The 20,236-nt window shown below is 36.8% G+C and overlaps 1 protein-coding gene across 1 annotated transcript; it reads left to right on the forward strand.

Moving 5' to 3' along the window:
* Nucleotides 1–149: 149 nt before the first annotated feature.
* On the forward strand, nt 150–3,329 carry LOC105803872 (uncharacterized). The gene is made up of 5 exons (XM_012636290.2): nt 150–546; nt 774–1,001; nt 1,614–1,697; nt 1,909–2,038; nt 2,147–3,329. The coding sequence occupies exons 1-5, from the start codon at nt 227–229 to the stop codon at nt 3,014–3,016; spliced, it is 1,632 nt and encodes a 543-aa protein (XP_012491744.1). The 5' UTR covers nt 150–226; the 3' UTR covers nt 3,017–3,329.
* Nucleotides 3,330–20,236: the final 16,907 nt, after the last annotated feature.

Genomic DNA, 20,236 nt, shown 5'->3' on the forward strand with positions numbered 1-20,236 from the left:
ATGTATAATCATAACCTATAATGGAATGTTAAAATAATAAATATTTTTTTATGGAAAATGCTAAAATAGTACAGTATAATTTTAATTAATTAATTAATTTACTGGCCAACTCTCGGTCTCCCTGTTCCCCACTCCCATAAGGGCCCGAAACTTGACCGTTGAGACTCGAGAGACCTTGAAAAGAGACACCAAAGCAAGAGAGAGAGAGAGAAAGAAGCAGAGAACAATGGCAGCAATAGGAAACGAGACCCAACCACTTGAATCCTCACAAAACAACTCTGATAAGCAATATCATCTACAACCCCACAATGACTGCAAAATCCAAACCCCTAAAATCTCATTGTATGAGCAGTCCAGAGAAGAACGGATCAAAGAAAACCTTCAAAGGATGCAGCAGCTTGGTCTCAAAGACCTCTCCAACTCCCTCCACAACTCCACTCCTCGCCTCTCTTCAAGGCGTGGCCGTCCTCGTGTTGGCGGTAAGCCGCTAGTTACACCTCTGTCTTCTCCCTTGCCGTCGTCTGACCAACTCCGCCGCTCCTCGAGGTGATTTCATTGTTGCCCTTGTGTATTTTATTTCCATATGGCTTTTTGAATACCCATTGGACCTAAGTAGAAGCAGACACTACCAAAATCTCTATGAAAGAAAAAAAAAATATCTTTTATATTTTTTTCCTTTTTACTTGAAAAAAAGGAAAATAAAGGAAGAAGCTTATAATTTCGGATAATATTGCAAGTTCAGAACTAATTGATATTTTGATGGATTTGTTTAGGTTGCAAAATACTACTCCAGTGATCTATTCAGAGGCGGTTTCGGCAAAAAAAGAAGAGCTTTTCGAGGATGTGGAACTGAAGATAGGGAAATCAGAGGTGTATACAGAAGCGCATGAGAGGCTTTTGGGTAACACTGAGAGGAGCTGGACACTTTTTGTGGATGGATATGGACGTGATGGCAGACGGATTTATGATTCCGTCAAAGGAAAGACTTGTCATCAATGCAGGTCTAGGAATCTTTCTTATTCCATCTGCATTATATCTTCCATGGAAATATGATATGGCTGCACAATTTCAATTCTTATCCGCCAACATCAATAATTTTAACTTCATGCTCAACTAAAAGGGAACAGTTTGATTAGGCTATACAAATTTTCAGTTTTCTAGTTCGCCTTCATCTTCCGAAAATGAATGTGAGCTTGGAAAGGAACTATCCCTTTTTAAACTGCTTTTGATCTGAATTCCTTGTAATCACTTGTAGTTGTGTTGAGACGCAGGATCCTTTGCTTGATTATTTGTTCTCCCCTAAGTCACATTGCCTCTGATCTGATCATTTTCAATGGTCACATAAGAACTATAGACATTAACTTGGTTTAAATTGTATGATAGCCTTTCAGTTTGTAACTATTACTTTGTTAATTTGAGAAACATTTGAATTGTGAATTGTGACAGTCTTCTTACCTTTTCTTCTCCTTTCTGCTTGCACATTGTCAGCACCCATTATTCATTGCTTGACAATAATATTTTATTCGTATATTACTTCTAAAAATGTTGTACCATGACTCTAAGCTGTTAAATTGATCTCATTTAGTCACAAGATGGAAACTGCTATATTGCAGGCAGAAAACACTTGGTCATCGTACTAACTGTAGCAAATGCAATATGGTCCAAGGACAGTTCTGTGGAGATTGTTTATACATGAGGTATGAAATTTTGTTAATGTGTATGCGTTACTTAACCCCTGTCCTTCGTTTTGTCCTGCAGTTGTAGATATCCTTTCATATGTCACTAAATATTGATGTTTCGAGCTTTTGGCTAGAATCTTATCTTATAGATCTTTCTGAACTTTTAGTTCTAGATAGTTATTTCTTTCTAGTGGTGGTTTTGTTTGTAATTTGCATTCTAAATGTGCAGATATGGGGAGCATGTGCTTGAAGCCAATGAGAACCCAAATTGGGTTTGCCCGGTCTGCCGTGGGATTTGCAACTGTAGTTTATGCCGGCAAGCAAAAGGATGGGCCCCTACTGGCTCTCTTTATAGGAAGGTAAGTCATCATTTGCATTGATAAAAAAAAAGGTCCCATCTTTTGTGCATGTTGCTGAGAGACATTTAATTTTTTCTAAAGGTCTAAGCTTCTTTATCCACCTTCCAGATAACAAAAATGGGCTTCAAGTCAGTTGCACATTATCTCATCCAAACCCGGTGTGTGCAAACCAATGTTGAAAAGAACCCAGATAAGACTGATCAAGTTTCTGCTAAGAGGTCACTTTCCTTTCCAGCTCCGGAATTGCCTTCAGAAGAATCTCCTGCAGTTGATAATAATCAGCTTGTAACATCAAAGCCTCAATCTGGAGAGGATGGCTTGAGCAGTGAGAAAAAAGAACAAGAAGCATACCCAGAACCAAATACTTCGATTATCCATCAAAATCCTGCAAGCAAACCATTGCTATTCTCAAAGAATGAAACAGAGTTTGAGAAAGGGGAGTCTACAAAGATCAACCTTGATTTCAGGAACAAGAGAGATGATGAATTCATATGTCAACATGAAAAGGAGTTGGATTTCACTGACAAAGAACCTGATGATAGTCATGTGACAACGGAAAGCAGACCAGAAAAGAAGCATGCATCTTCCATTGAATCAACCCCTGACAGTATTGCTGGAAGACTAAAACAGGTGTGGGGAAGCAACCGGACCCATGATGAGACAGTTTTGGATGGTGCTGGCAAAAATGTAGATGAAGGCTATGCCGTGTCAGAGAGTAGTCCAAATCCTATAAAGAGGCCTGCATCTGCTATTGGAAATAGCCTCGACAGTAATGCTGCAAGACTGAAGCAAAGGCGTCAACTAGGCAAGGATTGTGATGAACAAGGGTTACTAGGCGCAAATGAGAGTGTATCAGATGAGGCTGCAGAAAACATATCATTACGGAAGGAGTACAAGGCCAACCTGAAGCATAGTACTTCTGGAACTAATATGGACTGTATTGCTAGAAGATTGAGGCCTCGAAACAAAGCACTTTGAAGAAGCAGTTTCATCAGCAAGTTACCTTTTGTCAAACGAGGATAGAGTTTATGATGATGCTTTTATCGACACAGTGGAAGTATCCAAATATTTTGTTTAGGGGTTGTATCTAGTAGCAAACTATCAGAAGAAACAGTTTCCCATTCTTCCTATTAGCTGCTTTCAAGCCACTGTTGGCTTGCTTTTGTGTGGGAAGCGTTTAGTAGATTAAAATAGGGGGTGCAACATTTTGGATACTTGCCGAGCCCCGTTTTCAAGAAACCTTTGAGGTTTACATTTATGGTATATTAAAAATTTGTGGTTGAGTCATAAATAGTTGCATTTTCAGATATAAATTATATAGTGTAGATACTAATATAAAAACAATGTTATTATATTAAACCCTCAAATAATGAGTAAACTTTCAACTTTAAACCATAGCAGGCACAGACCATTCCCAGATTTACTTCCAACTGTTAAGCCACAAAGAAACATAACGCTTTTCTTGGTTTGAACATTTGCATCAGCAGTCGTAAAAATAAAAGGAAGATCTTATAGGTCCGAAAAAAAAGTAGCCCATGGCCCAACATTAAAAGCATGTTTCCGCCCTAACTCAGATTTGGTTAAGAAAACCCTTACAGTTCCCCCAAGACATATTAAACTATATTAACAGCACGTTTGGTTAGCTGTATTGGAATAGAGGCGTAATGGAATAGAGACGTAATGGAATAGAGGTGTAATAGCAAATCAATTGTTTGGTTGAATATAATGGAATAGAGGCGTAATAGTATTCTTGTGTTTGGTTGAATGGAATAGAGGTGTAATAGCATAATGGAAAAAACTAAAATGACTAGAATACCCTTAGCATAAATTTGTTTGGGTAAATGATTATTGTTACTGTTATTGTTATTTAAATTTTAATAAGATTATTAATATCAATAATAAATAATTTAATCATATTTAAACATAATTATTATTAAATATATTATAATTAAAATATATAATTTAATAAAATTCTTAATAATCAATATTCTTATATGAATTTACTCAAATCATAATATATGATACTATAAAATATAAATTAACATAATTATTATTAAATATATTATAATTAAAATATATAATTTAATAAAATTCTTAATAATTAATATTCTTATATGAATTTACTCAAATCATAATATATGATACTATAAAAGATAATTTGAAATAATTAATATTAAATATATTTTAATTAAAATATATGATTTAATAAAATTTAAAATAATTATAACTAATAAAATTTAATAAGTGAGTAAGAATTGAACTCTAAAAAATTAAAAAAAAAACATAACTATATCGAATTATCATCACCAACTCGATTGAATTTACAACAATTCTGAATTAAATGGAAGTACTGCCTCAATATCTCACTTCAACTAAAAATATAAAGCAAGCATTCAATAGAAGAAATTCAAGCCGATACAATATCTCTTTCACCCTACTCTCAACTCCAATTGGCCTTCCATGAAACCAATTCTTCACTTCAAACAAAATAGCTCACCAATCTAGCAGGAAAACGAATACTGTCCAAAGTTGCCATTGAAAATAACCTCCAACTTCATGTGTCCATTCCACAAGTTAAGGGAAAAAGCAATCTCGCCAATTCGGATTTATATGATGCATTGATAAATCGGAAAAGAAGGCCATGAGGTAAGGTTGCTAAAAATCACAATGAATCAAAAGTAATTTACCTCTCTTGGAAGGCTAAATTGCCAAGAGCACATGTTTCCTCTAAAGCACCAAAACCGGAAGGCATATTTGTTGACAAGTTGCGATCGCCTCAAGATCTTAGTTCAACTACAATATAAAGCAAGCATTCAATGAAGAAATTAAAAGCTTACTTGTTCCTCGTTTTCGTGAAGGGAATCGCAATTTATTCCCTCTACACTCTTTGTTGTCTTCGTTCTCCGATAGTAGCAAATTTCTAAAGTCAAAGCTTAAACTCTAGGTTTTGGCTTACTTATACTACAATTCATTAAACCCTTTCTTTGAAAAGCACATCTATAATGTTAGATAAATTTTGTCTTGCATTGGTCACAACCTTGACATTGAGACCACTAGAGATCAAAGTTATATAATTCTAAAAGACAATACAGAAAATACCAACCACCTAGTCTTACATCAACATAAAAGCCTAAGTTATAAGAAAAAACAATCTTTCTAATTAACATTAATAAAAATCGTAAATCGGTGATCAATCACTAGCTTTTAAATGAAACATGAAATGTATATCAATGAGTCAATATACCATTGAATGAAAATGCAGTGAGTATAGAGATACAAGATGATCAAATCTCTACTTACTCTGTCTATGTCATGAGCACCAATGCCAGAAACTAAACAATGAAGCTGAATGATGTCCATCACTGATCCTATGAATTAAAACCAAGCAATAACAAGTCAACTGTGAAAAAAGAATTAAAGTATGAATATTAATATCTGAATTCGGGTGCCCACCATGTCCTCCTATGGATACTTTTATGAAATCCAAAGCTTTCTTGGCTTTCTTAATTTTCCTGGCTTTGAAGTACTATCTTCTCCAGTAGAGCAATTGGTATCGTCATAACATTTCATCTTGGCTACCACCAGTCGGACAATGGTGCACCGACAAAAGGGTCAATGGTGCACCATTGGAAATAATGCCTCTCGAGGTATACTTTTTGACCCCTAATCACACCAAAAGGAGAAGGGGAGAGTAGCTACTTGAAATGGTACATTTTAAAGTTGCAGTAACAAGGAAATAAGATTTTTCACTTTAACTTACAAGGAAATTAACAAGTATGAGAGATAATATTCCCAAGTAAACACATATAAAAGTGAACATGCTAGTGTGGCATAGGCAAACACGAAAAACCAGAGAGGAAGTCAATGATTATATACTTACAGTAGATAAAGATTGATATGTGCCTTCCTTCCAACATCTTTGCACTCCCACCAAAAACACAATGGATGCGGGTGTCCCACAATCTAAGTAGCACTCCATCAACCAGCAAGTGGCTGAAAGGGGAAATCAATTTAGGAGAGAAAAAGAGTGCAGTGGCTTATGTATTAAGAGTTTTTCAAGCAACCAGATGAACCTGAAATTAGCATTTCTTCCAGGATACAGAGTGAAAAAATGAAGAGATGGTTAAGAAAATGTCAACCACATAGATTTGCATAACCAAAAGCATTTTGTAGTCACCCACTTACCCAAAATTGTAAAAGAAACCAAGAACTTGGCATGACTCTTTAGACAAAAGAAAATAATGCAATCAGCTGCCTTCCATTGAAACGAATATCGTTGCCGCTTGCGACGTCTTTAAGAGAACCAAACAACTTTCACCGAATATCATTTCCGGTAAAGTGGCGAAGTTTGGAGTCTTTGTTCCCATTGTTGGAGAGCCAATAAGTTGAGAATCAAGCGGTTACCACCATGAAACAGCAACAGGGTCGAGCAGATGAAGAAGAAGAAGCAGTCTGTTGATGAGTGATGAAGAAGAAACAGTTGTGGCGGCCGAAAGGAAGGAAAAAGTTATGGAATCAGAAGAAGCAATTAGGAGGGTAAAACAGGGTAGAAGAAATGGGGAGAACTTAATACGCAGCAAAACTGAGCTTTTCTTCCGGAATAGAAATTGGTAGATTTGGGGGATTAGGTCTATAATGTATTAGACCTGTAATAGCAATCCACTGTAATCTCAGGGAGATAGGATTACTAGCTTCAATCTGCTCCGCTATAATCTCAGGGAGATAAGATCTGGAACTCTTCACTGATCTGTTCTCTAGGGAACACGACCTGTATAATGAACCTAATTATGCCTAATGATTAGGGTGGCATGATAAAAAAGAATCAAATGTTCCTAACTAGACATGTGTGAATGAATGCAAAATTTTATTTTTTTGAGAATGACTTAGCTTTGTCATTACTCGAAGTTTATTAAGGCTTTGTGACTGACGTGCTACAACGCCTTCTTGCTTGACTGGCTTTCTGAAGAAACAGTTAGCCAGGTTGCCCCCCATTGTAAACCTCAAAGTTTAATCCATTGGGGCGCAAAATTTGTACCATCATTCTCCCACTGTAATCCAAGGGTAGAAATATGTGACTTTTCCTCAATCCTCTCTTATCACAATTTAAGGATACAGGATCTGAATCGTTCTGGTTTCTTACACCATTCTTAGGGTGTCATACCAAAAACTCATGCGCAAATGAAGGCTCTCTTCTCTGAGGTAACCTTTTCCTCTTGCCTGATGATTATGGTTTGCTTGTTTATTTAAGCATTGTCATTAACCCGACATCTTGTCATTTTGTTCAATCAATGCATTTGACCACAAAATCCAAAAAAATAGTCCAAATTTAGACTCTTCCTTCTCAAATTTCCAACCTTTAAATTTGGTGCGTTTTAAACAATAGTCCTGTTTCAGGTTCCTGTATTATTTAGAAACTTTTCAGAGTAATATGCAAAACTTCCTTTGTGAAATTTTTATTAGTCCATTGATTATTATTCCAATGCAACATGCTTGCAAAAAAGGGTCATGACAATGGATAAGAATAAAGTTGGTTCTAAGCATAGCTCAAAATGAATAAATTATCAAAAACAGTAAAGAAGTATAATAAAGAAATTGATTGGGAATGTATATCTTGGAAAAGAAAAAATATTCCAAGAACAACAAATTCAATATAAATAATATGAGAATTGGGTTCCCCAGATATCGCAACTTGAACTTCTTTGTACAAACTTTCTGAGGACCATTCTGAGTTTGACATGTGTTTAGGAGATCTACAATGCTTTGTCGATGCCCCAAGATGCCGCCTATCCTTTCTTGTTGATTCAGGCATTAACAAGATTACCACATGCCCCAATATGATCAAAATTTGAGTTGCTCTGATCACCTCATGCCCCACTGTAATCAATATTTGAGCCGCCCTTTTCGGGTTTTCAACTTAAATCCCCTTTGGCCTAAGGTGCCCTTTGCGGGTTTTCCCCCTTAGCCTCTCCATTTTCCTTTTTCATTTTTTGTTTTTTCATTTTTTTGACTAAAAGTGCCATTTGCGGGTTTTCACCTTGGTCCTTTCTTCTTCTTTAAAAGAAGTTTTTCTTGACTGGATCCGAGTTTATAGGATTAGAAATCTCACTCAGAATCAGTGCTCCTCTGAAAAAGGTCTTCTTTACAAAATAGGGACATTCCCGATTTGGCACTCATTTACCTCTAAAATCTTTTTTGTAGAGGAAGGATCTTTTCCAACATCCAACCTTCTCGTGGGATTCTCTGAGACGACCTTGTTTATTATGGGCTCGTATCATTTGGTACATCCGACCCTAATGAATAGCTTTTAACCCTTTTCTTAGGTCCAACTGATCATGTCACGATTGGATCCCTCTAACTCTAGCTCAACTAATACCCGGAGAAAGGGGTTTTCAATAGGTAGAACTACCTCAATCCCGTAAACCAAAGAGAAAGGTGTTGTCCCAGTCGAAGATGTTTGGCAAGTAAGGATGGCAAATGGCAACTTTCCATGTCAGTCCTTGCAAGTCTCAGTCATTTTTTCACAATTCAATACAGTGATGATCTATGGTATCTGATTTTGAATTGATCACAGACCTCAGCTATCATACTGACATTTATGATATCGTCTTCTCTGTAATTCCATACCGGCATATGATGACATTGACGCATGAAGCAATCTCTACCCGTTTGACAAAGTAACTAATGATCTCAAACATGAAGAAATGTCCATTAGAAACCTTCGATGATGATGACGGCCATGCCCCACTTGCTCAAAATTTGAGTTGCCCTTTTCGGGTTTTTAACTCAAAACCACATTTGGTCACAAAGCGCCCTTTGTGGGTTTTCGCCTTGGCCTCTCATTTTCTTTTCTCTTTTCTCTGTTTCATATTTTATTTTGACTTTGATTGATTTTTCCTTTTTTACTTTTGACTTTGATTTTTTTTTTAAATCTGAACTCTTGGGATTAGGCAAGTCCTTGTTATCCCTTTTGAAGAATCTTCTTTAATATCAGATTTCCTTTATAGAGCTTTTTTTTTGGCGAAACTAAGACTGAAAACTTTTGATCCTCCTCTTCCATCAGGATAAAATCCAACAACATCTTGAAGGGATAGAAACTCGACTTCAAATGAGCAAAGCTATGTTGTGTCAACGAGAAAGGCATTGCCCCGGCAAAGAATTACATCGTTCATACTGCAAATTCCTGACATTATGATGTTGTGCAGGTTTCATTATTAGCGGTTAACCCGGGCATATCCTGGTATGATCCTACAAAGATATCTTTGAACTCTAGAGGTAACTTAATGAGGTCTCACTTCATCTTTGCGGTCAGGTCAATTCTAATCTTCACCAAGCTCACAATTTTTGATAATTCCTTGTGAGGTAGGATCTGTCTATCCTCTTGTTCAACCATCCTCAACAAGTCCGGAGATAAGATACAATCTTTTTTATTTCCAAAGTCATTAGACCCCTCTAAGCATATGCCTCGCTCAAAAGGAAAATCTGGGTCCGTAGCAGAGTCATTCACGTAATTGATATCTGGGGATCCATAATAAGTACCGAAGAATATACAAAAGAATGTATAAATTCATGAATAATTATTTGTACCATATAATTATGAATGATTGAATAATACGAAAATCCAAAAGAATGAAAGAATCTGGAATTGTTTGTATAGAATGAAAATATTGGCTCAGTAATGATTGCAAAGATGTATTTCATTAAAATAATAACGTTCAGACATGAGCCTATTTCACAAAGGAAATTTCTATCATTTTTAGGCTAAAAAAACAAAAATGTTCTGAACATTACTCTAAATAAGCTCTAAAAACTACAGGACTTTCTTCCGTAGCCTAATTGCTTAGAACACTCACAAATTTATAAGGGCGAATATCTAATAAGGTCCCTTTTTCAGTTGCTTTTCGTCGATGTGAACATTCCCCACTCCTCTTCATGCATTGCATTCACTCCATTATCAATTATGATTGGGTAATGGATTTTCTGCACTAGGGTCATCAAACTTGACAACACCCATGTTAACGAGCCTTTCAACAAGCTTTTTAAAGACGGTGCAATTTTTTATCGAATGTCCCTTAATTCCCGCATGATAATCACACTGTGCATTCGTATCATACCACTTGGGGTACGGAGGTTGCAGGGGCTTTGAGTAGAAAGGGGCAACAATGCGCGCATCGAATAAGCGTTGATACAGCTATTTATACGACATCAGAATTGGTGTGAACTGGAGCTTCTCAGTATTTGGCTTCACTCCAGATTCTTGTCTCAATTAACCTTGTTGACTAGCGACCCCTTTACCTGGATGACTTACTGACCTTGAGTAACCTATTTTATTCATCTCATCTTCTTTTCTCCTTGAGACTAATTTTTTGTTACTCTCTCCACCCTCTATTCTTCTATTTCTGATGGCGTTTTCGATCATTTCACCATTTATGATTATATCTGAGAAACTCTTTGAAGTACTTCCCAACATGTGCGTGATGAATGGGGCTTTCAGTGTGTTGATAAAGAGAATCGTAGTTTCTTTCTCTAGGAGCGGCGGCTGGACTTGGACTGCAACCTCTCTCCACCTCTGTGCATACTGTCTAAAGCTTTTATTCGATTTCTTTTCCAAATTTTGCAAGGTGATTCTATCGGGGGTCATATCCGTTACATGACCGTATTGTTTCATGAATGCCTGTGCTAGGTCCCTCCATGAACCAATCTTGGTACGGCTCAACTGATTGTACCATTTCGACGTTGCTCCAATGAGGCTATCCTGAAAACAATGTATTAATAGCTGATCATTGTTAATATACCCAGTCATTCTCCTATAGAACATGGTGATATGAGCTTCAGGGCAACTGGTCTTACTATATTTCTCAAATTTAGGCATTTTGAACTTGTGAAGGAGTACTAAGTCTGGAACCAAGCTCATATCTTTAGCATCGATTCCATGGTGACTATCGGCGCTTTCCAGGGCTTTGAATTTTTCCTCCAACCATTTACACCTATCCTCCCATTATTTTGACAGTTCGACGTTTGCCTTCTCTTTTTCAGCCATTTCATCGAAATCAGGAATAACAAGATTTATTGGGTTATCTCCAGGATTGGAACCTGATCCAGCCTAAAAGCTCATCGGCATTGAAACAACAGCTTGAAACTGCTGAGGCCTAATTGAAATAGAGGATCTGCGCGGATGCACCTCAGCTTGAGTTTGCACATATAGAGGCGTAAAGCCTGGAGGATATAGAGGTCCATCCTTTTCTTCTTCTTCATCATTAACCATAGGACCTTTCCCCTTATTTACTCCATTAGTTAATAGTTGCGTCAGCTTAGCCATCATGTCGTTCTGAGATTCCCTCATTTTTTCCTTCATATCATGTTGAATTTTTTCCAATTGCTCCTTCATTTGTTTTTGTAGCTGATCTTGTATTTTTTTTTTGCATTTGCTCCAATTTCTCTAATCTTTGATCCATTTCTTTGGCTTTGCGACGAGTACCGTAAGGATGTTTGGTTGGTTGGTTTTCCAGATTAGCTGAAACAAATTTACTCAATTAGACACTTTTAATGGACTTTAATGCATGTAATGTCATGTAATGCAAATGCATGAAATGAATGCCTAAAGAGACGTTGATTCTAATTCAATTATATTTAGAAAACTTCACTAGAAGGCAAATTCCTTTACATAAAGCAGATGCATGTACGGCTTCACCCTTATATTCCAAGAGACAGCATCGATCATTTTCTTCATCCGCATGTTTGAGATAATCTCGCCAATTTCTAATATACGCCACTGCTAGCTTCTTTTCCTGATCTTGGTTGTGATCCATCATCTACCCATCTCTATAAGGCTCGTTAGCTTCTTTAGGGGAGTTGGAACGTCGAAGACTCCTAGACAATCGCCTTGAATCCTCAGGCCACGAAGCAAGGTCACGAACTCTTCCATCATCCCTCTTGTGTTTCTCAGAATATATTCAGGCAGCCATATCGTTTTCCACTTTATCAAAGAATCTGTATTCCATGACAAGCTTTCTAATTTAATAATTGGACTTGAATCAATATCTCTTTCCTAAGATGCAAATGCAATGCAATCATAATCAAAACAAGACAAGATGGGCTAGTACAAAACAGAAGCAAACAAGGAAAACAGAAAGTACCTAATCAGGTAACCACTAGGGATTTGGAGTGGCTCTACCTAGGTTAAGTTCCTAAGTCCACTATATGAGGTTTGGTTCTAAAGTCAAGGTACCCGAACCAGCAGATTCCTCGATCTTCACCCATTATAGGCTCATACAGACCGAGTTCGGTTCAGGGCCCTATGGCTGTACGGAGATGAAAATCTCACGAAGACATAGGTACGGATGTATTCCGAAAGTGATCCACTATCCTGCACGGAGGTGAAAACCTCACGAAGGAGTAGCTTCTGACTCTCACTTAGAAGGGTAAGACTAAATAGTCCTTATGCAATATGAATGCCAAGATATAAAACTCAATTTACAGTAATCATACAAACAAATGCGAAGAGAGGATCGTAATTTTTCAAATCAAATTTTCAATTTTCGATAATAAGACAAAAAAAACAATCAATTTTGTAGCTCGATTCTCTAATACTCCCCAGTGGAGTCGCCAAGCTGTCGAAACCATTTTTTGAAAACAAAAATTTATTAGTAGTCGACTTTAAAAAATGAAAATTGGAGTCGCCACCGATCTTTTATTGAGGTGTGATCGGCTCACCTTGAAAATGATTTTTGGTCTGTGAATTTCGAGAAAATAGGTTCGGGAGTCGGTTATGCACGAGGAAGGGTTAGCACCCTCGTAACGCCCAAAATTGGTACCAAATTGATCGTTTAATGTCTTAAGGTCAAAAATTAAAAAGATTTTGAAACACGATCCTTTGAAGTTTTGAATAAACCAACTTGAATAATGAGATGCACTTATTTTGAAGAAATAAATTGCCACACTCAGTGAGTTAGGGTGTAACAATTCAATCGTCAAAATTAAGTATGTCTTTTTAGTTTTCAAATTTTAAAATTCATGTATCTTGAGAAGGTTGTTTGGTCATTTAAGTCGAACGAGAAATCAGAATCTAGTAAGTTAGGTTTCGATTTCTCGAAGTTCTTAAACATCAAACATTGCCTTTATTTTAAAATTGGGATAACAGAATGTCACATCCAGTAAGTTAGGATTCAACATTTTGAAATCCTAAATGCTTAGTTTTAAAATTGTATGGTTTTAATAAAATGAATACTTGATTATCTAAATTCATCGAGAAGAATTGAGGCCTAGTAAGTTAGGGCACAATTCTCTCGAGAACTCATAAACATCAAGTCCTTTTTTGAAATTATGAAATACAATGGTAGTAGCGCTTTAATAAAACATAACTTTTACAAACAACATAATTGAATAGCAATATAAAGTAAAAGATAAATAACGAACTAAATTTACATTAAGGAGCAAACAAGCATATAATATATCAATATTAATAATTAAATACCATACAAAATAATAATCAATTTCCTAAAGATATTTTGATTACAAATAAAAATAATGTGAAGAAAAAACAATTGGATAATAATGCTAAAACAAAGAAAATGTTTAAATGAATCTTTACAAAAGAATTGTAAGAAAAAAGAAAAAAATCTTAGAATTAATATGCACATTTTAAATTATAAGCAAAAATCTTAATGTAGATAATAGTATACGTATAGTAATAATATATAAAGGTCAGAATAAGTAAAGTAGAGTAGCAAATTTAAAATGGACGAAATATTTGTGCATAAAAAATATGTAAAATTTCAATTTGAAATTAATAGCACATCATTACATATACATATGTATACTATAAATAATTTAATATGATATACACATATATATAAAAACTTGAGATATTATTTAAAAAAATTTTTGAAGTTAAATGTATATATATATATACATATATGAAATAAAAATGGTATAAATTGTACTAAGACAATATAGAAATGTATAATAAAATAAAATAATAATATCTAAAAACATAAAATAATATCTTATAATAAAATAAAAGGAGTTAGTAGTTGGTCGGGTCACCGCGCGGGTCAAAGACCGCTAAACGGCGTAGTTTCATATCACGAATATATGTAAAAATAAACCTAAAAATAATAACTATTAATCATTCCATTTGAAACCAAAAGAAAACCTAGAAGCCTCAAGTAATATCTCTGCGCCGTTTCATGCCCCGGCCGTTCAGAGGCTCTTCGGACGCTCATTCGACTCCGATTGCGACGGAGAGAACAGGAGTCCGATGCCGGCGTAAAGGTAAACCCTCGCCTTTTATTTTCTTTCAAGTCGTAGATAAGAAAATAAGTTGAAGAACAGAAACGAGAAAAAAACCCAAAATCACCTTTCTTTTCAATTTTTTACTTTTTTTTGCTTTGTATTGATCTTGCGTGTGTACAAATGAGAAGCAAAAGAGAAAAAGAAAAACCCCGCTAGTTACAGGTTTTTGGAAGGCTTTCTTATAGCCCCCAAAACAAAAATGAAAAAAATACAAAACTCCTTTTTTTTTTCTTTTCTTTTTCTCTACTTTTCTCTTGTTGTTTGTTTGTGTGTCTGTTGTAGGTACGGAGCCAGCCTGGCGCTGAGGTACACGTGTGGCGCAAATGCAGTGCATTGCGGGACGGTTGGAGGCGCGCGGATTTGCTAGAGTTGGTAACTGCTGCGGCATCAGAAGAATCTAGAAACCCTAAAGGTTTCTAGAAATATTTGGGCCATTTGGGCTAGTATAGCTGGGTCTTGTCTAAGTTTAGTATTCGGACCAGTGTAATGGGTCAGATGTAAATGGAATTTTAATTGGATTCTATTATTTATTAATTTTATTTGGTTTTATTATTCTTTATTTATTTGTTTTTTCTTTTTGAAATTTATGTGGGCCGGGCAAATTTGGGTTATTACAGCTTAATACCGAAGAAGGAGACAGTGAGGGACCTGTTTATCCCCCAGGCTTTACCCCTCAGTACGTTGAGGTATATCCACGCAAATCCTCTGTCACCATCAAGCCTCAGCAGCTTCAGGCCGGTACTACAACATCGATGAATTTTCAAGCTGGATCAGGCTCTAACCTTAGGGATAACCTTGTTAATCCCGCTATCCCTGACTTCAATGAAGCAGCAGGAAAAGAGAAGATGAATGATGAATTGCCAAAGCAATTGGAAGAGAAATATAAATGGCTGGAAGAAAAATTTAGAGCGATGGAAAATACTGGAAGCCATTATGGGGTTGATGCTAAAGAATTGAGCTTGGTTCCTGATTTAGTACTCCCTTACAAGTTCAAAATGCCTGATTTTGAGAAGTACAATGGAACTAGTAGCCTCGAAGCTCATATAACTATGTTTTGTAGGCGGATGACTGGGTATGTTAATAATGACCAGGTGCTGATATATTGTTTCCAGGATAGCCTCGCAGGGGCAGCATCTAAGTGGTACAACCAACTGAGTCGTAGCAAGATTAATTCATGGAGAGATTTAGCATAGGCATTCATAAAGCAGTACAATCATGTAACTGACATGGTACCTGATAGAATCACTCTACAGAACATGGAAAAGAAGCCCGGTGAAATTTTTAGGCAGTACGCGCAGAGGTGGAGAGATGTTGCTATCCAAGTCCAGCCATCTCTTTTAGAAAGAGAAATTACAATGCTATTCATAAATACAGTGAAAGCTCCGTTCATCACACATATGTTAGGGAGTGCCACAAAAAGCTTTTCTGACATAATCATGAATGGTGAAATGATTGAAAGCGCCATAAAGAGTAGAAAGATTGATGCTGGAGGAAATAACAGAAGGCAAGCCTCAAAAGAAAAAGAAAATAAGGTGAAAAACGTGAATACGTACAGCAAATTGATTGCTAATCAGCAGGGTTCATCAAGACAAGAATCAGGTGTGAAGCAAGGTACTGAAATGCTCCAGTTCACGCCAATTCCAATATCGTACAAGGAGCTATATCAAAGCTTATTCAATGCGCATGTTGTTTCTCCTTTACATGTGAAACCTCCACAGCCTCCGTATCCCAAATGGTACGATGCAAGTGCACAATGCGATTATCATGCAGGAATTACGGGGCATTCTATAGAAAATTGCATTACCTTTAAAAAAGTGGTTGAAAGGCTTATCAGTATGGGCATTGTCAAATTTGACGATTCATCCAGTGCAGAAAATCCGCTACCCAATCACATTTGATAATGGGGGTGAATGTGATGTATGAAGAAGTGTTGAGAGGCGTTCACATCAATGCCATTTTTTAAGACAAATTTACAAGGGTCCTTGAAGATATTCACCCTTATCAACTTGGAGGTGTTCTAAGTAATTGAACTGCGGAAGAAATCTCTGTAGTTTTTAGAGCTTATTTAGAGTAATGTTCAGAATAGTTTTGTTGTTTTTAGCCTAAAAATGATAAAATTCATTTGTGAAATAGGCTCATGTCTGAACGTCATTATTCTAATAAAATACATCTTTGCATTCATTTTTGAGCTAATACTTTTTAAATAATTATTCTTTCATTCTTTTGGAGTTTCTTCCACATTATTCTCTCATTCATAAATATATTATACAAATAATTATTTATAAATTCGCACATTCTTTTTTACTTACTATGGGTCCCTAGATGTCAATGACATGAGTGACGCTGCTGCAGACTCAGAATTTTCTTTTGAGCAATGCATGTGTTTAGAGGGATCTCATGACTTTGAAGATGACATAGATTGTAGCCTATTTCTGGACTTGTTAAGGATGGTCAAACAGGTTGAGAAACAGATCTTACCCTACAAAGAATCATTGGGATACATGACTTCTGCTTCTGTGGGGTATGAAGGTCATTGGGTCAATCTCGCCAAAAGAGTTTGACGGTCATCGATTCATCTTTGTGGTTGTCAATTACTTTACTAAATAAGTGGAAGCTGCTTCATATGCCAATGTCACAAAGTTGACAATTAGCAAATTCTTGAAGAATTATATGTAGTATGGAACTCCAAAATGATCATATTTGACGATGTACTAAATTTGTAGTCTGTTCACGATTAATGCCATATCGCAAAAAAAAACCTTTGTTGGGGCAATGCATTTCTCTTGGGCCTATCGCGGTTTTGCCTATTGAATACAAGATTCTTTCTCTCTTAGTTTTGGATCCAATTCCGTTTGAAGAGGAATGTTCAAAGTTATCCATCATGGTCAAATGCGTAAAAAGCAAATGACGCGAGCTCATAAAAAGGTCCGCCCTAGAGAGGGACCTAGTATTGAAGAAGATCATTCCCATGCAAAAAAAAAACTTTATCCCAAGCTAGGAAAGACCTTATGTGGAAAGATTTATCTAGAAAAGCATCAATTTTGATCAAATGGGATAACAAGGACATGTCTAGTCCTATGAGTTCAGATTCAAAAAAAAAAAAAGAGGGAGAGGCCAAGGTGAAAATCTGCAAAGGACGCCTTGAGACCAAAGGAGATTTGAAAACCCGAAAAGGGCGGCTCAAATATTAATCAGAATGGGGTATGGGGTGAATAGAGCAGTTCAAATTTCAATCAGATGGGGGCATATGATGACCTTGCTATACTTGAATCAATAAAAAAGAGTAGGCGACATCTTGGGGCATCGACAAAACACTGTAGATCTCCTAAACACATGTCAAACTCAGAATGGTCTTCAGAAAGTTTGTACAGAGAAGCTCAAGCTACGATATCTGGGGCACCCAATTTTTATACTATTGAATTTGTTGTTCTTGGAATACTTCATTTTTTTTCCAAGATACACATTTCCAATCAATTTCTTTGTTATTCTTCTTTACTATTTTTGATAATTTATTCCTTTCGAGCTATGCTCAGAACTAACTTTATTCTTATCCATTGTTATGACCTTTTTGCAAGAATGATGTATTGGAATAATGATTAATGGACTAATAAAACTTTCACAAGGGAAGTTCTGCATATTACTCTAGAAGTTTCTAGATAATACAGGAACCTAAAACAGGACTATTGTTTAGAACGCACCATGTTTAAAGGTTGAAAATCTGAAAAGGAAGTGTCTAAATTAGGACTTTCTCTTTTGATTCTGTTGTCAAAAACATTCATTGAACAAAATGACAAGATGTCGTATTGATGACAAAGCTTAAATAAACAAGCAAGCAACGATCACCAGACAATAGGAAGAGGTTTCCTCTAAGAAGAAAGTCTTCATTTATGCATGAGCCTTTAGTACGATACCCTGGGAATGGTGTAAGGGACCAGAAAGATTTAGATCCTGTATCCTTGAATTGTGATAGGAGAGGATTGAGAAAGAGCCATATATTCCTACCTTTGGGTTACAGTGGGAGAATAATGGTACAAATTTTGTGCCCCAATGGATTGAACTTTGAGGTTTACAGTGGGGGCAATCTGACTAAATGTTTCTTCAGAAAGGCCAGCCAAGTAAGAAGGAGTTGTAGCACGTCAGTGTTAAAGCCTTAATAAACTTCGAGCAATGGCAACCTAAGTGGGATCATTCTCGAAAAAAATTATTATGCATTCGTGCAAACACCATTTACACATGTCTAGTTAGGAGCATTTGATTCATTTTATGCCATCCTAATCATTAGGCATAATTAAGTTCATTATACAAGTCATATTCCCCAGAGAACAGATCAGTGAAGATAATAGATCTTGCCTTCCTGCACCGGCAGCGAAGTAGATCGAAGACACCAGTCTTGCCTCACTGGGTTGCAGCGGAGCAGGTTAAAGATAACAGATCTTGCCTTCCTAAACCAAAAGCGAAGCAGATCAAAGACACCAACCTTGCCTCCCTGGGTTGCAGCGGAGCAGGTTAAAGATAACAGATCTTGCCTTTCTGCACCAACAGTGAAGCAGATCGAAGACACCAGCCTTGCCTCCCTGGGTTACAGCGGAGCAGGTTAAAAATAGCAGATCTTGCCTTCCTGTACCGACAGTGAAGCAGATCAAAGACACCAGCCTTGCCTCCCTAGGTTGCAGCGGAACAGGTTAAAAATAGCAGATCTTGCCTTCCTGCACCGACAGTGAAGTAGATCGATGACCCCAACCCTATCTCCCTGGTCAGTAGTGGAATAGGCTGAAGATTGTGAATCCTATCTCCCTGAGCAACAGTGGAGTAGGTTGAAAATAGCAGATCTTTCCTTCCTATACTGGCAGTGAAGCAGATCAAAGACATCAGTCTTATCGCCTTGACGTTGCAATGGAAAAGATTGAAGCCACAACGACGAATCTTATTTCCCTGGCGTTGTAGCGGAGCAGATTGAAGCCGCAATGGAAAATCTTATCTCCCTGACATTAAGGCTTGGATTAGCTGAAATGGAGTGGATTGAAGCTGTGGGTAGCGAATCCTATCTCTTTGGCCTTACAGTGGAGTAGATTGAAACCACGACGGTGAATCTTACTCCCTTGGTAGGTGTTGTGGAACAGGTTGAAGCTATGACGACGAATCTTATCTCCCTGAAGTTGCAGTGGAGCAGATTAAAGCCAATAATCCTATCTCCCTGAAGTTACAGAGGAGTGGATTAAAATTACAGATCTTATCTCTCTGAAGTTGCAGAGAGCAGATCGCGTAAGTCTTATCTCCCTGAAGTTGTAGTGGAGTAGACTGAATAAGAAAGTCTTATTCCCCTGAAATTACAGTGGGGCAGACTGAATGAACAAATCCTATCTCCCTAAAGTTGTAGTGGAGTGGATTAGAATGATGGATCTTATCTCTCTGAAATTACAGTAGAGCAGATCGCATCAAATTCATCTTTAAGTAGTACCAGATTAAGTTGAAGCTATAAGTATTATCTTCTTGAAGTTGTAGTGGAGCAGATTAAAGATAGCAAATTTTGTTCTCTTGAGAAACTACAGCATACAAATCTTATCTCCCTGACGTTGCAGTGGAGTGGATCGAAGCACTAGTTCCTATACCTCAGAAGATGCAGTAGGAAGGAATGAGGCTATTTGAATAGAGAAGCTACTTGAAGGGAAAAGAGCCCCGAAGTTTAGCATGGCCAGGCAAAATTGGCCATTTCTAAAGTCTTTGGTTCGTTCTCGTTACACAATAACGAGCAAAGAGGGGCAGCTGTAATAGGCCAATTTTGGCCTGGCTAAAAAACCATTTACATAACCCAAATAATTCGGCCCAATAAGGCCCAAATTGCTAACCCTAATTTGCTAGCCCAAAAAAAAACACAAAAGGTATAGTAGAAACCCTAGTAGCCGCCGC

The sequence above is a fragment of the Gossypium raimondii genome, chromosome 11, assembly GCF_025698545.1.
Source record: "Gossypium raimondii isolate GPD5lz chromosome 11, ASM2569854v1, whole genome shotgun sequence".
In the NCBI taxonomy this organism is placed as follows: domain Eukaryota; kingdom Viridiplantae; phylum Streptophyta; class Magnoliopsida; order Malvales; family Malvaceae; genus Gossypium; species Gossypium raimondii.

Coding starts and splice junctions, on each gene's coding strand:
- LOC105803872 (XM_012636290.2), top strand. CDS start 227: ATGGCAGCAATAGGAAACGAGACCCAACCACTTGAATCCTCACAAAAC. Junction 1,002..1,613: donor AAGACTTGTCATCAATGCAG/GTCTAGGAATCT, acceptor GCTATATTGCAG/GCAGAAAACACTTGGTCATC. Junction 2,039..2,146: donor CTGGCTCTCTTTATAGGAAG/GTAAGTCATCAT, acceptor TCCACCTTCCAG/ATAACAAAAATGGGCTTCAA.